At 46.3% G+C, this 14,756-nt stretch overlaps 2 protein-coding genes across 11 annotated transcripts in view; both read left to right on the top strand.

The window, feature by feature from the left end:
- The window catches only part of LOC117220712 (casein kinase I), a 45,985-nt gene that overhangs the window by 1,177 nt on the left and 30,052 nt on the right, over positions 1 to 14,756 (top strand). For all 10 annotated transcript variants that reach the window (XR_013037162.1, XR_013037159.1, XM_076528582.1 and 7 more), the window contains exons 2-7: positions 386 to 496; positions 1,597 to 1,745; positions 2,524 to 2,720; positions 2,859 to 3,061; positions 3,149 to 3,410; positions 4,752 to 4,900. Coding sequence is in view for 8 of the 10 variants with exons in the window: in XM_076528582.1 (XP_076384697.1) it covers positions 386 to 496; positions 1,597 to 1,745; positions 2,524 to 2,720; positions 2,859 to 3,061; positions 3,149 to 3,410; positions 4,752 to 4,900 (1,071 nt within the window). In the remaining 2 variants the exon portion in view is untranslated. The remainder of the gene's footprint in view (positions 1 to 385; positions 497 to 1,596; positions 1,746 to 2,523; positions 2,721 to 2,858; positions 3,062 to 3,148; positions 3,411 to 4,751; positions 4,901 to 14,756) is intronic.
- LOC143263838 (uncharacterized) lies at positions 4,907 to 14,703 on the top strand. The gene has a single exon (XM_076528589.1). It carries the CDS (start codon positions 5,011 to 5,013, stop codon positions 6,403 to 6,405), a length of 1,395 nt encoding a protein of 464 aa, XP_076384704.1. The 5' UTR covers positions 4,907 to 5,010; the 3' UTR covers positions 6,406 to 14,703.

The raw sequence follows: 14,756 nt of genomic DNA, 5'->3' as shown, positions 1-14,756 counted from the left end.
TCCCTCCTACACACGTTATGTACACATAGACGCACGTATACACCGCACAGCGTATAGCCCACCTACTCACGCCAGTCGGCCACATATTTGCCCTACGACTACGACACGCATGAACGCGCCAACTCCCCCGTTGTACACGCGTACACGTTTTTCACCATCCCCGTTACCGTTTTCTTCCCCCGTTATCTCGTTTCTGTCTCTATTTACGTTCGCTGTCTGCCCGTGCCCCCCAACCCATCCTCCCGTCATCACCAAACACTACTCTACCGATTTTTGGTTTGCGTTGAGTTGAGTTGATTTGGTTTGGTTTGGTTTCGTTGGTTTTGTTTGCGAGTAACCGCGTGTGACCGGGCCTTGATATGGCCTTTTTGTCGTTGTTCTTTAGGTACCAACATCTCCACCGGCGAGGAAGTCGCTATCAAGCTAGAATGCATAAAAACGCGGCATCCACAGTTACACATAGAATCGAGGTTCTACAAGATGATGCAAGGAGGCGGTGAGTAAAGTTTTTCGGATGGTATCCGTTGTGTCCTATGGAATGTCGGTCGTGGCTCACGATTATATTTCGAAACCCGCCTGTTGTCGACGCGAACCGTCAGAATTTTCAGTTTGTTTGTTGGACAGCTGGTTGAGACTCCGGCCACTAGAACCTTCTCCCCCTCTCTCCCACCTCTTCGGCTCTGTCCCCTCTCGTCTCCCCCCCCACTACGACGTCGGTTCCCATGCTACTCCTTTCTTCCCCTGCCCTGGTCTCCGTTCCTCTTTGTGACAATGTAATATGGACTTTACCGTTTTAACGATTACATATTTCTGTCGGAGATTTTAGCGTTGCAGAAGCGTAAATGTTTACTTGCAACTTGTGGCGAGGCCTATAATGTTTATACGAGTTTATGACTCTTTAACAGTTAAATTGTATATAGGCACAGCTACTCTATCGAGGTTTCTTTGTATTGCCGGATTTTTTACGATAGGGCACCTTTAGCAGGTATTACAAAGGTTGAATACCTTTGTGTATTTTATAGACTTACCTGTGCAGATACATTCTGACAGGCTTACCAGTGATTTATTACTTGGACGAGTAATTGTTTCTTTGATTCGAGTAAACGATTTAATAGTTGGTAGGCAATTTCAGGACAATGAACTTTTGAATAGTATCGAAATGTTTACTACTATTTTAAGTATGTCGTTGTTGTTGTTGTTATTGTTGTTCGAACAGCTGACTTTACGAGCCATTTATGTTATTGCGGTACATATTTTTCCTGTAAATCATTTAAGGCTGTTTCAACAACGGATGACCCTCAATCTATTTAAAGCAGCACATACAGTATTGTTGTAGCAAGAGTTCTTTCAAGGAGAAGGTCGCATAAGTATTCCTTTGTGATAATATCATATTGAGATGCGTTACGTTAGTTAGTTAAATATTTATAACTGGCAGATGTAGGAACAACTATTCCATATTAATAGAAAATACAGAGTTATTTATCAATTTATTGCGCATTAATTATGACACAGTCCTGTATACATTGTATGCAACGATTGTATACGATTCTGGTTTTGTTCTTCGTTGTAATCGATAATTTTATTGTAATATTCTAGTTGGAATACCTACAATAAAATGGTGTGGTTCAGAAGGTGACTACAATGTGATGGTAATGGAGCTACTTGGACCATCTCTGGAGGATTTGTTTAATTTCTGTTCGAGAAGATTTTCTTTAAAAACAGTGTTGCTACTCGCCGATCAATTGGTAAGTAATAATCATTTTTCATCCTGTTATGCTATTTGTTTATAGAAGACTCTTCCATATGTTTATCGATTCTTGACTCGTTGCTTTGCAATACAAAATTTTACAAGATTTTTGCTTGCAATTCATGAACTCTCATTACATATTTTTAAGTACTCGCATTAGTTCATTCTTCGATAAATGCTGAAAGATTATGCGTGCAGTTTCATCTGCTCTTAAAATTTATCTTTGTACGTATTTATGGTAACCATTTAAGTGCAATGTATTGTACCGTTCAAAGTTCATATTCCGATTATGTGCAAGAAGTCTTTAGTCTGTTCTCCTTTGGTGAAATAAATTACAATACGAGTAACATTCTTATCAGCGAACACAGTCGGTGGCTGATAATAAGACTGGATGGTCTCGACAAAAACAGTGTTTTAAAGAGGAGATCGAGTTAGTGTCCGAAACTCTGCTTCTAAGAAAAATGTTTTCCAGCAATGAACTATTTTGGTGTTGATCTAAACGTAGCACAAGTTCAGGAAAAAAACAAGCATATCCCTGAAAAGTTCATTTAAATCGTATATACTCGATTCTCGCTTTCGAATTCGCAATTAATAGTTAAACTTAAAATAATTAACTTTTGGCCGAGTATATATATATAGTAATTGTCAAATGTATAACAACATTGAAAAAGCATAATTTATATATACGCATTAATTGCTAGAATCATCTATCTTGAGAAATTGGAGTAGGAATGTTTACACGATGTTACAACGATTCTTATCTTCTTTCTCCTCAGATATGTAGAACGGATTACACGCATAGTCGCAACTTCATCCATCGAGACATCAAGCCGGACAATTTCTTGATGGGACTGGGCAAGAAGGGAAATCTCGTGTACATTATAGATTTCGGGCTGGCCAAGAAGTATCGCGATGGCCGCACTCACAAACACATACCCTACCGAGAGAACAAAAATCTGACGGGAACAGCCAGGTTCGTTGATCGCAAGCAACCTGCTGACCAGCAGAAGAAATCTTGAAAATTCTTCCGTTCCGATCCAATTAAACTCTAAATTTTATACCGATTCACTTTTGTAAACATTACTGAAGCCGTTCCTTTGTCGATGAACAGATACGCGAGCATTAATACACACTTGGGAATTGAGCAATCACGGCGGGACGACCTCGAGTCTCTGGGATATGTCCTGATGTACTTCAACAGGGGTAGCTTACCTTGGCAAGGTCTGAAAGCGGCGACCAAAAGGCAAAAATACGAGCGTATCTCGGAAAAGAAGATGTCCACGCCTGTCGAGGAGCTGTGCAAGGGTTATCCTGGTAAATTGACGAATCAGTCGGCTTGAAATACCTCGAAGGTACATCGGAAGAAACCTTATGCTAAAGTAACGACCTCGTGCATTGCAGTAGAGTTCGCATCGTACCTGAGGTACTGTCGAGGCTTGCGTTTCGAAGAGAGGCCGGATTATTCGTATCTTCGACAACTGTTTCGGACGTTGTTCCACGGACAGGGGTTCACCTACGACTACGTGTTCGATTGGAACATGTTGAAGTTTGGGAATGTGAGGCAACCGACGTTGCCGTCGGCGCAACAGGCGCCGATGCACTCGCAGCAGACGAACACGGGGCTGCCCTCCGGGACCAATAACGATCAGGAACATCGATCAAGGTTGGTGTTCGACCGATCCGAATTAAGAAGGACCTCCGCGCAAACGACCCGCGTACGAAATCAGACATGAACATGTCGGCGGTCGGTTTACTGCCATGCCCACCGTCCTTCCATGCGTATAAATAGCATGGTCATTTCATTACCCAGCAAATTCTATTTTCGCCGGCTGGGTCAATGAATCGGGAAATATACGCGCGTTCGAACAAACGAAATAATCAAATACGCAAGGAATCCTGTATTCCACAGCTTCGATTTATTTTTCTTCTAACGATCCCTTGATTTGTCTCAGCCAACGCCGTTGTAAAGGTAACCCCGTTACACGCGAATCTGCGTAGAACCAGAGCAACCTCGAGAGAGAGAGAGTTCTTGGACGATTGGCATCAAAGGATCAGCTACGTTATTTTGTTTCTATCTTTAAAAGATCATTATTCGAACACGATTACACAGGTGTGTTTTGCTCTAACGTGTCTATCTATACGTCCTCCTTAGAGGTGTAACAATATTTTGGCAAGTACCGGAAGGTATTCGTGGGATCATGGCAAAAAAGAACCGCGTTCTTCTTAGGGATCCAGATCCCCGCAGTATAAACCTTTGCGCTTTCCTTTTTATTTTCCTTTGTTATATTTTATATTATTTTTATTTCACTTTATGGTTACAATCGCGATTGTAATTTGCGAATCGGATCAAGGTTTTGCGTCGTTTGCGTTGCGAGAGCCGTCGCACCGCGTGGTATGTTTGTTTCCGTCTGTCCTCCGTACTGCAAAGGATCGCTACGACGCTCCTCGGCGAGTCATGTTGTTACTAGGGCTGAAGATTATGACGATTATCACGAACATTGTAACGAGAACGTATCGAGAGCCACGAATTTATTTGTAAGTGACGATATATCGTCTTCTGACATGTAAATATGTGCAAATAAAATACAGTGATAAACGATCGATGTGAATTAATTGAATTTTCATACAATCACCAGTTTAGTAACAACATGATGCGTTTAAAGACATTACACAACCGCCTACGGATCGCGGAATCCTAATCTGTCTCTTGATCAACGTCGACCGTTGAAGATGGTACGAGTTGGTCAAGAAAGAACTACATAATTGGTTAATCTTCCAACGATATGCCAATGAAAATTTTACCTCCATATATTTTGTAGCGAAAGTTATAGATAAAGCGTTGTACGTTGTCGCACTTCGGTGAACAGTTTCTTAGCGAATCGATTAAATCGGATGTTCGAGATTGGCTCGAAATTGTCTCGAGACAGTCTCGAAATAGTAGTCAAGCTAAATGCTATAAATCGTCGAAGCGGTTCACGGTGTCTAATCACGGTGTTTATTCCAGGCCCTACACGCGGCAGTGTCTAGCGAACGCGTCGGTGACGACGGTGGTGGGTCCGGCGGTGGGCACGACCTCGAACCTCAGAAGTCTTCGGCAAAAAGTGATGGACGCTCGCCGCGATCAGGACAATCAGGAGAAGATTGACCTGCAAGGTAAAATCCAGTTCTACCAAAAATTATCGGTTAGCGGTCAGCAGCAGCAAGGGATCGCGGAGCGAAAAACGCAGCTCGTAGTTAGTCACGCGCAGCCGGGCGGTAGCGAGATGCTCGTGCAGCAACGCTCGACCCCCTGTCAGTTCAGTACGTTCAAATCGTCTCCGGTTAGGGTAACGCCAGAGGTCGGGTCCTTGGACGTGTCCGGCTTGAGCTTGGGCCAGCGGGACGCGGCCGGGTCGCCTAACCGGGACTACCAGCCGATGAGCCGACTGCGCGAATCTAGTCCCCAGCTGGACAACCGTAGCAATTTTTTTTCCTGGTACATGGCGGACAAGGACGTGGATCGCGAGGTGGTGACGTTCGACGGCAAAACCAAGGCTGACCGTAAGGAGGATCGCGCGGTCTCCGCCGGGTCGTTGAACTGCTTCGGCAGCGTGGACAGAGACTCGGGGCAGAAGAAGAAAAGCTGTCGGCGTACGGACGCGCGACGTCATTCGGGCAACGTGGAGTTCCTCGACGAAGAGACGGAGTTCTTCAAGAAAATGATTTCCTCGAAGCCCAGGAAGAACTTCTCGTTCGCCAACAAAGAGAAGAAGGCCCACAGGAGCCTGGAGTCCGTGGGGAGGAGCGTCGACCTGTCTCGCTTGAATAGACTGGTGCTTCTGTTCGACGACCGGCCGAAGACCTTCTGCAACTGCAAGCAGAGAAGCCTGGACTACTCGCAACGGTCGAAGAAATCGGTGGACACCTCTGCGAACAAAGCGCCTTCCCAGAGGCGACCGAACTTCTTCCAGCGCGTCCGACGTAGTTGGCATTTTTTAATCAAGCAACGAAGGATCCGGCGACGAAATAAATACGAACGGCCGCAGAGTGTGCAGGAGAAGTGCGAGTATTTTTTACAGAAGTATCAGAAGAACGAGCTGTTCGTGCTTAGAGCCTCTTGCGCCCAGCAGCAGGCTTCGGTGGTCACGGACAAAGAGGAGGTCGCAGCCAAGCCGGAGGACAGTACGTTTCGCGCGAAGAAGGTCGAGGAGGACGGTTCGCCGAACAGGGCGGACGGCAACGTTGAGAAGGAGCCGCAAGCTAGTCCTTCGACCGAGTGCTGCTTTCCCGACGAAACCAAATACCACGACCTCAGCGAGAGCAACGCTTCCGTCGAGACCAAGCCCCCGGATGCTTCCAGCAACGCTCAGGAACGGGAACAGGAACGCTTAAACGGGAACAAGGAGGCGGACGTTGGCTACTCGACCAGTCAGCTGGGCAAACTCTGCTTGCAGAACATGCAGAACGCTAATCGCAACGATGCTCTCTACTCCCACGAGGTAGCCGGCAACGACAAGGACAAGGAGGAGCAGTTCATGGACTGGATCGTCGGAGCTCGTCTGGACACGGTCAGTCGCGGAACGAACACCAGCGATTCCCTGGCTCATGGAAAGCTAGACCGGAACCTGGACACTCTGACCGGTATCCTGTTGGACATGTTTATCTGCATCTGCATTTAGGCGACTTTCGGGCGCCTGTCCAACGCACCACCGACCGATCCACGTCCCGCAGGTTCCTCTCTCTGTATGTTATGCTTGAGCCGGTTCGATCGGGATATTTCGATTTTACTTTAGTTCTTTCTCCCGTCGAGTCCAAACGAGCTGCTTGCCTTGCTCGACAGTGGCCGAGCGTTGTCTCGAATCGTGCAGGTCGTCCCGAAGCTTCTCTCGGCTAATATTTCTCGAATATTCGAACAAGATAAAAACAGATCCTGAAAGCATCGACACTCCCTCCTGTCTCAAAATTCCAGCTTGGGTCAGCCTGTACAGATGCTTCGAAAATCACTGATTACGTGCGAAATCTCGTTTACCAATCAAGACTGTCCGCAACTCACACTGCCATGATCGAAACGTACCGTTTAAGTTCCGCCGAGCGAACGGGAATCGTTGAAATTTCATCGTCTCGTTTCAGAATCTGTTCAACCGCGAACGGATTCGAGGAGAAAAATCGAAGACTTTCGAAGCATCTCCATGATCGCGGGTTTTCTTTCTCGACGCTCTCATAATTATACATATACACGCGTATACATACATACATTTATAATATAGATATATACTTATAATATACAGGCTGTCCCAAAAATGTCTCGCAATCCGAAAGTAGGGGATTCCTGAGGTCATTTGAAGCAACTTTTTCCTTAGCGAAAATGCGATCCGCGGCTTCGTTTACGAGTTACTAACGAAAAATGGTGACCAATCAGATGGCGAGATCATTTGGCGCGAGACGGCCGAGCCAATGAGCGGAACCGGGCTCCGCGCGCTCGTTGGCTGGGCCGCCGCGCGCCAGCCGAGTTCGCCTCTTATTGGTCAGTGTTTTTCTTGAATAACTCGTAAACGAAACCACGGAGAAAATTGTCGCAAAGGAAAAAGTTGCTTCAAATGACCTCAGGAACCTCTCATTTCCGGATTGCGAGACATTTTCGGGACACCCTGTAGATACATATTTATAATATAGATATCTATGTATACGTGTGTATATGTACATATAGTTATATATACATACATATATATATATATTTTCTTAACTATTTACGCATTTATATACACACGGAGGTTGCACTCTGAGAATATTCTGACCGCGATCGCGGCCCAGTTGCTAGACCCGACTAACGGAACCGATTCCTCTTCTCTTTCTCACGCGAGAGAGCGGGGGCTCGATTCATACGCGTGTGTACCCTCGCATACCAAACCACAGTGCCTAACGTAGGTTAAGCCACCAGTGTACATAATGAGAAGAAACGTATTCGGTTCAACGATATCGCGACGATTGTATTCGATTTAGGAGCTAGATAGTAGGTACGTTCGCGGTAGACCGAGGAGAATCGAGACCGGAGAACTCGATCGCAACTAGAATCTCGAGAAGCAGATCCGTAGAATCTTCCCGGCATATTCGTCAACGCTTACGATCGGCCGATCGAATTTGGGAGATCTCCACGTTTCGAACGAAGTCGTTCGATTGACCGAACGTGGAAATCTCCCACTTTTACCGTGGCAACGCGTGGCCCTCGTTCCGCGCTTACTTCGTTTCGTTGCCGTCGATCAGTCTCGACCCGGAGTTCCTTGCAATCCGTCGAATAATTTTTCTTTCTTTACAAAACTCTCGATTAACCCTTCGCGGACGAAGCCACTCGACGGGTATTGCGTCGCTGTGGACGACAGGTATTGGATATAAAATAAAAATGTTGTAAGATATAATTATATTGTTATAAGATTGTAAATATGTGGAAAACTTTACTGGTCTCTCTGGTAGCGACACAGAAAGACTGACTCGTCAAACTGAAATTCGTTCTGAACCTACGGTTAAATTAATAAATATACATTGATAATTAACACTGTGCCGTCCGCAGATCTTCGATATGATTCTTTTGTTCGACGCCGGCATAATAGCTTGGAAATTGTAGATTTTGAAAAAAAATTTCGAAGATGGCGGTAATATAAATTCCTAAAATTAAGATAAGTCATCCAAGAATTTTCGTACTTAATTCTCAGTGAAATAAGCACAATGCTATAGTTAGTTCGCTGCCAAGAAATATAGTTCAAATGTTATTTCAGTTTTTTAAAATGCCACGAAAGTGGTACCACCGGCATACAACAGATAGTTTTTGCATGGCACCAGCATGGTGCCATCGGACGGCATAGTGTTAATAAATTAATAAAAAAAAAACCGGTAAAAAGACTTGGGCGGCTATTTGCCGACACTCGTCCGCAAAGGGTTAATAATTAATAAACGGCTCGATTAATCGAGTCTTGATTAAACTCTGATAACACATTGACCGACGCGTCAGCCAATAATAATTAAAATTGAATTTCTCACGATTGATTTTCGCGCTGATCGACGTTATAATTTCTTCGTTTTATCAAGATTTGCAAGAGGTCGACGCACGTCGACAAGGTAATCGATGCCGTACGAGTTCGCTTTACAATTTTCGCTCGATCGAATCGAATCTCGAGATTTTCGTCGCGGTCGCGAAAGCGTCGACAATATTCGATTCTTTCGGATTGATCTTTTTCGGATCAAAATCGATCGGGTTGTCGGATGTGTTCGAAGATATCGGTTCGACCGCGGCTTTCCGTCGCAGATCCGCGATAGAGCTCCGTTTGTTTGGCACTCGTGTCAGGACCATCGAAATCCTAGGTTAGTTCGACAGTAAAAGAGAGAAAGGGAAAAAGGTCGGAGCTGCTGCTCGCGCGTCGGACGTTCTGCTCGAACCTAGCAGCTCGATCAGGATCAAGCCTGTTTTTTCGTTCAGCATTTCCGGCGATTACGAAATGTAAGCGCTCGGGGATCAGCCGTCGAATAATTTTCGGAATTTTACATTTCACGACACTTCGATGGTGCGTTCGCAGCATCGAATCGTTCTATTTATCATTCGTATTATACAGAGTGTCCCAAAAATGTCTCGCAATCCGAAAGTAGGGGGTTCCTGAGGTCATTTGAAGCAACGTTTTCCTCAGAGAAAATGTGATCCGCGGCTTTGTTTACGAGTTATTAACGAAAAACGGTGACCAATCAGACGGCGTGATCATTTGGCGCGAGACGGCCGAGCCAATGCGCGCCTCTTATTGGCCAGTGTTTTTCGTCAATAACGCGTAAACGAAGCCTCGGAGAAAATTGTCTCAAAGGAAAATGTTGCTTCAAATGACCTCAGGAACCTCCCATTTCCGGATTGCAAGACATTTCCGGGACACCCTGTAGTTTTCCCGCGATCCGCGATCGTAGAATCGACGGAACGCGAGATCAGCGACCGGCCGATCGAACGATAACGTTACACCGGAAAGCAGAGTTTCTCGTGTTTTTGTTTTCGGCCGGTTCTCGGCAGCGCAACGCCTGCCGTTTGTTCTCGATGTAATACGATAAGCTCCCGGAGTGCGCGCGCAATGGTGTCTCGTTCGTCGTCGGAGCTTCGGGGCTCGGGTTCGACGGTCCGACGCTTCGAAGAAGTCCTAGACAATTAAAACCGGCGTTCGCCGAACGATAACCGAAGGAATCGAGAGCGATCGGATTCCACCGCCGAGACGAACAATAGCTAGCTATTACCGGACTGCGGATCGGTCCGTGGAATTTGCTCGGTGGAACTGCGTATTCGTATAAACGTTCGCGGTCCAGTAATTATCATAAAATGTCGTTCCGACCGGTTGGGGGAAAACAATCAAACGAGACGCGGACTACGAGAACTTCGAACGCGAAAACTCTAGGCTCGAGACTCGTCGCCACCAGTTTCGCTTTTCCTGCACCGACGACGCGGAAGAAAACGGTTCCTGTACAGAAAAATCCGACGAAGCGATCGTTCGATTCGATCCGTTGTTTCGCTCGCGATATTCGGTTTCTACGTCTTATTTATTCGGAAAGATTCGTCGGAGACGACGGCACGCTCTTCCAGCCGCCGGCGCAGCGGTCGGTTTCCATAGAAAAAGTGGAAAGAAGATGCGACAACTAAAATTATATACTTTTTCATTTTATATTACCAGTATATATATTTGGGTTTTTGTTGGGATAAAATAATGAATTCGAAATGCAGCGTTTCAATTGTTTATATGCAAATTTCTTAAAAATACGATTTCTTGAATCGAACGTCCCTCTGTCTTCACGTTGTTCCGAAACCTGTGATTCGATCGTTTCTCCGAGAAATGGTTTCGATTTCTTGATCGTTCTTTTCTGCGTATAATAAAAAAAAAGATAATTCATAATTATTCTCGTTGGTTTCGGTAGAATGCGAACAGTTGAAACATCGATAAATTACGTGACACAATCTAAGTACATACTAGATACGTTAAATTCTGTAAAAATTATTTACTTTCAAAGAACGAAATAATTACAAACGACGATATAAATTTAGGATGATTCGTACCCGTGTACAAAATGAACAAACGATGAAAAAGATCGCGATAAATAATAATAACGTGACAGCTACCTCTCCAGACTCGCCCGCCAGCAGACGGATTCTTCTTTCCCGCACGTAACCGATCTACCTCGGTTTGTATACATACAAACATCGTTCGTCCTACGTCTATGGCGAGAGCCCGCTAGACAGCCTTACCGACGAGTCCTCTAGCGTGTCCCGGACGAAACGCTTCCCCCTCTCCTTTTCCATCGGAAACTCCGGCACGTTTCAGCTGCCGCCAAAAAAATCAGCCACACATTTACTCGCCCACTAGGGAATAAATTATGCGTTACGGGGATATCGTTCGAAACTTTTTTCCGCTTTTTGCATGGAAACCGGCCACCGTGCGCCGCCTCGAATATCGATGCGCGACGCGTTCGCAAATTTCTGCGAACAGATACGAGCGAACAGGAGGATCGAAGAAGATCGAAACGAGGTTTCGGTCGGACGCCGATTCCTAAATTATCGTTTGCCACGCGTTCCTTTCATCGAGAGGCAAGGTTATACTTCTGCGAGCATCCGCGTCGAACATTGTGAATTAACCGGAGCGCTTGTTGTCGACGTTCCGCGGATCGTTCGATCGCTTCGCGACTCGCGGGAAACAGGCGAACGGGGGAGGGGATGCTCCTCGACCCGTCGACCCGCGTCGCCATTGGCGGGAATCAGTATTAATCGAAGCGTTAGCCGGGAACTAATTCTCCGAGAGAAACTCGAAACTATTCCATGCTGTAGCCGACACGCGTTCGAAGAGACGCGGATCGTCGACATTCCTCGGCGGCGAGCGCACGTCAACTCACGGAGGCGTGAACAGATTTGTTTTGGATTTTCGGGGTCGGGGAGAAACTCGACGAGACGCGCGATCGCGTCCTTTTGTTCCTGGGCTTGCGGCGCGACGAAGGAGGAAACCGGAAATGCGCGGGAGGATCGAGCACGCAGGGATACGCGTTTCATTTTCGACGGTGTCGTCGCAAAAGTTCGGCTCGTTTCCATTCGCCGAGAACGGCGGAGAATCGTTCTCACGTCAACGTCGCCGTTTATTCGTCGGATGCTACTCGTGTCGCGTTCGCAGACACGTTTCTCGATCGGAATTGTATTTTCTGTGAAAATAATTCGCGACATCGGCGACTCGACTCGTCCGATTCGCGGCGTCGTTCGAAGAAATAATATTCGATATTAGCGGGGAACGTTGCCGGTCGGTTGCGTCGGAAAATATTATCTGCCCCAGCAATTTACAACCAGCTCGACCGCTCGAGCACACTGCCATCGTTTTTTCTTTTTTTTTTTTTACGAACCTTTACACTTTATATTCAACGCTTTACACCGTAGAAATAAGAGATAGAATTCATGGTGGTAACCGCGCGCGATATTTTCTGGGAAATCCTGACCGCTCGCGACAACTTTTCCAACGATCGTCGAATTCGCGTCAACCCGACCGCGGACGATTCGTGCAAAATCCGAGTTTTCGGAGCTCGTCCTTGACGATTAACCCTTTTGGTACAAGCGCGCTGTCAGCCGTGACGCTCCCACTGTACGGGGTGCCGCGTCGAAAATGCGCGCACAGCACAGTGGGTCGGTCCACTTGTGTACGAAGATTTTCTTAAGTAATAACTGTGCTTAATCCGTTTCTAAATCTTTCGTTTCCTGTAAACATTCTGTAAAGGGCCTACAATATGTTCAAATCTATGGACAAGTTTCGAAGAAAAATGTAACCTCAAATTTTGTAAATCAATTCGGATCGAACGACGATTATACCTGTAGCTGTTTTTTCAGAATCCTTATAAGAAAAGACTTTATTAGAGTAATTTCTAATACGTTAGAAATATGGCTCGCACGAATGCCAGATGTATTCGGCGCTTGTCCATACCGGTCATCGGATGGATGCCGGTATACAGGGTGTCCCAAAATTATGGTATTTCCGGAAATCAGGAGTCCCTGGGGTCATTTGTAGCAACTTTTTCCTCAGCGAAAATGTTCTACGATGCTTCGTTCACGAGTTATTAACGAAAAACACTGACCAATCAAAGACGAGCTCGGTTGGCGCAAGGCAGCCGAGCCAATCAGCTTATCCGGGCTTCGTGCGCTCGTTGGCTCGGCCGCCTCGCGCCACTCGAGCTCGCCTCTCATTGGTCAGTGTTTTTCGTCGATAACTCGTGAACGAAGCCTCGTAGAATATTTTCGCTAAGGAAAAAGTTGCTTCGAATGATCTCTGGAATCCCTCATTTCCCGGAAATACCATAATTTTGAAGCATTCTGTATATCCAGCGATCGGCCACACAGGCGACCAGAGGGATGCCGGATATATCCGGCGCTCGTACCGAAAAGGTTGTCGAATACGAATTGCGAATGCCGCGGTGAACGCGATAATTTCGTCGAGTGCACTGTCGACGAACTAATTGTTAAGAGATTCGTACCGCGTCGACGGGTACTTTTAGCGTTAAGTTAAGGAGAGAAGAAAGACTACTTCATTTTTCACGATTCTCACGTCTCTCATAAATCCATGAAATTTTTCGGGTCCACGCGTCTTGGCAAAGAAGAAGAGGTAGCTCTAATCGTCGCGTTCTCGATCCTCCCGCGTACTCTTCTCCCCCCGACGATGATCGCGGCTTCCGCGTACAACAATCGATCACGATCCAACGCAGCGAAGCTTCTCGAGATGTCCGGACAGGTTACCAAAGCTTAGATAGTGCTCTTAATTCTTTTTTTTCTACGCTCTAATTACGATCTCAAGGGCTTCGCTCGTCCGGCAACGATTACGCTCGATCCCGGCGATCGATCGTTCGGGGATCTGCGAGACGATCGACTCGTTCCAAAAAACCGCCGCCGAGTGCTGGATCCTACGGCGTACATGTACGCAGTGGCGAGATCGTGAACAGGAGATTGCCTAGCCGCGTTGTACACGGTGTCCCAAAATGATTGTCGAAGCGTGAAACGAGAAGTTCCCGAGGTCGTTCGAAGCAACTTTTTCCTTAGCGAAAATATTCTACGAGGCTTCGTTTACGAGTTATTAGCGGAAAACGGTGACCAATGAGAGGCGAGATCTGCTGGCGCGAGGCGGCCGAGCCAATCGGCGGAACTGGGTTTCGCGCGCTCGTTAGCTCGGCCGCCTCACGCCCCACAGCCAAGCTCGCCTCTCATTGGCCAGCGTTTTTCGTCGATAACTCGTAAACGAAGCCTCGTAGAACATTTCTGCTAAGGAAAAAGTTGCTTCGAACGACCTCGGGGAACCCCTCGTTTCTCGCTCGTACGATAATTTTGAGTCACCCTGTATTCAATCATGCTGGCACGAGTCGCGTTAGCCTTCGTTCGTTCCGGTGTACCGTTAGAACTGTTGGAACAGCTACTCGTTCCATGGGAACCCATAAATATCTCTCTACATAACTCGTTTCTAGCAGAGGCAATTGCAACGTTGCAGGAATTGCGGGATTCGAGATACGTCGTTTTATTAACAAAAAAAAAAAAGAATCGTACGCTTGTGAAACGAGGAAGCTAACGTTGATCTTGCAGCGATTTATTTAACGTCGATTGCTCGGGAATAGAAAAATCGATCGTCGCGTCGATTTCACCAATTTCAATGATCAGTTTCACAAATTGCGAAGAACTTGTAAGCGGTTGTTGTGTTACTCTCCCTCGATCTTTCTAGGATTAATATTAAATCGATCTACTTTCCTTTTGGCACGAAATAGCGTTTATTACTCCCACGTATTGGTTTACGTTATTGTGACACCACAAATTCTGAGCAGGCATCGTTACAAGCATTGTGTATACGTCCTGAAGTTTTCTGGTGAAAATCGGGACCGTCTTCTGTACAACGATTTCCCATCATTATATCCTCGCCACTGCGTATATGTAATATTAAAGACGGAAAACATTGTCGTTACTTCGTTGTCGCGCATTTCTTCGTTCATGTTTGCCGCTTGTCCCAGGGAACTC

The sequence above is a fragment of the Megalopta genalis genome, chromosome 1 (assembly GCF_051020955.1).
Source record: "Megalopta genalis isolate 19385.01 chromosome 1, iyMegGena1_principal, whole genome shotgun sequence".
NCBI classification, from domain to species: Eukaryota; Metazoa; Arthropoda; class Insecta; order Hymenoptera; family Halictidae; genus Megalopta; species Megalopta genalis.
Note: the sequence above shows the minus strand (reverse complement) of the source record. Positions and strands in the feature narration are given on the sequence as shown.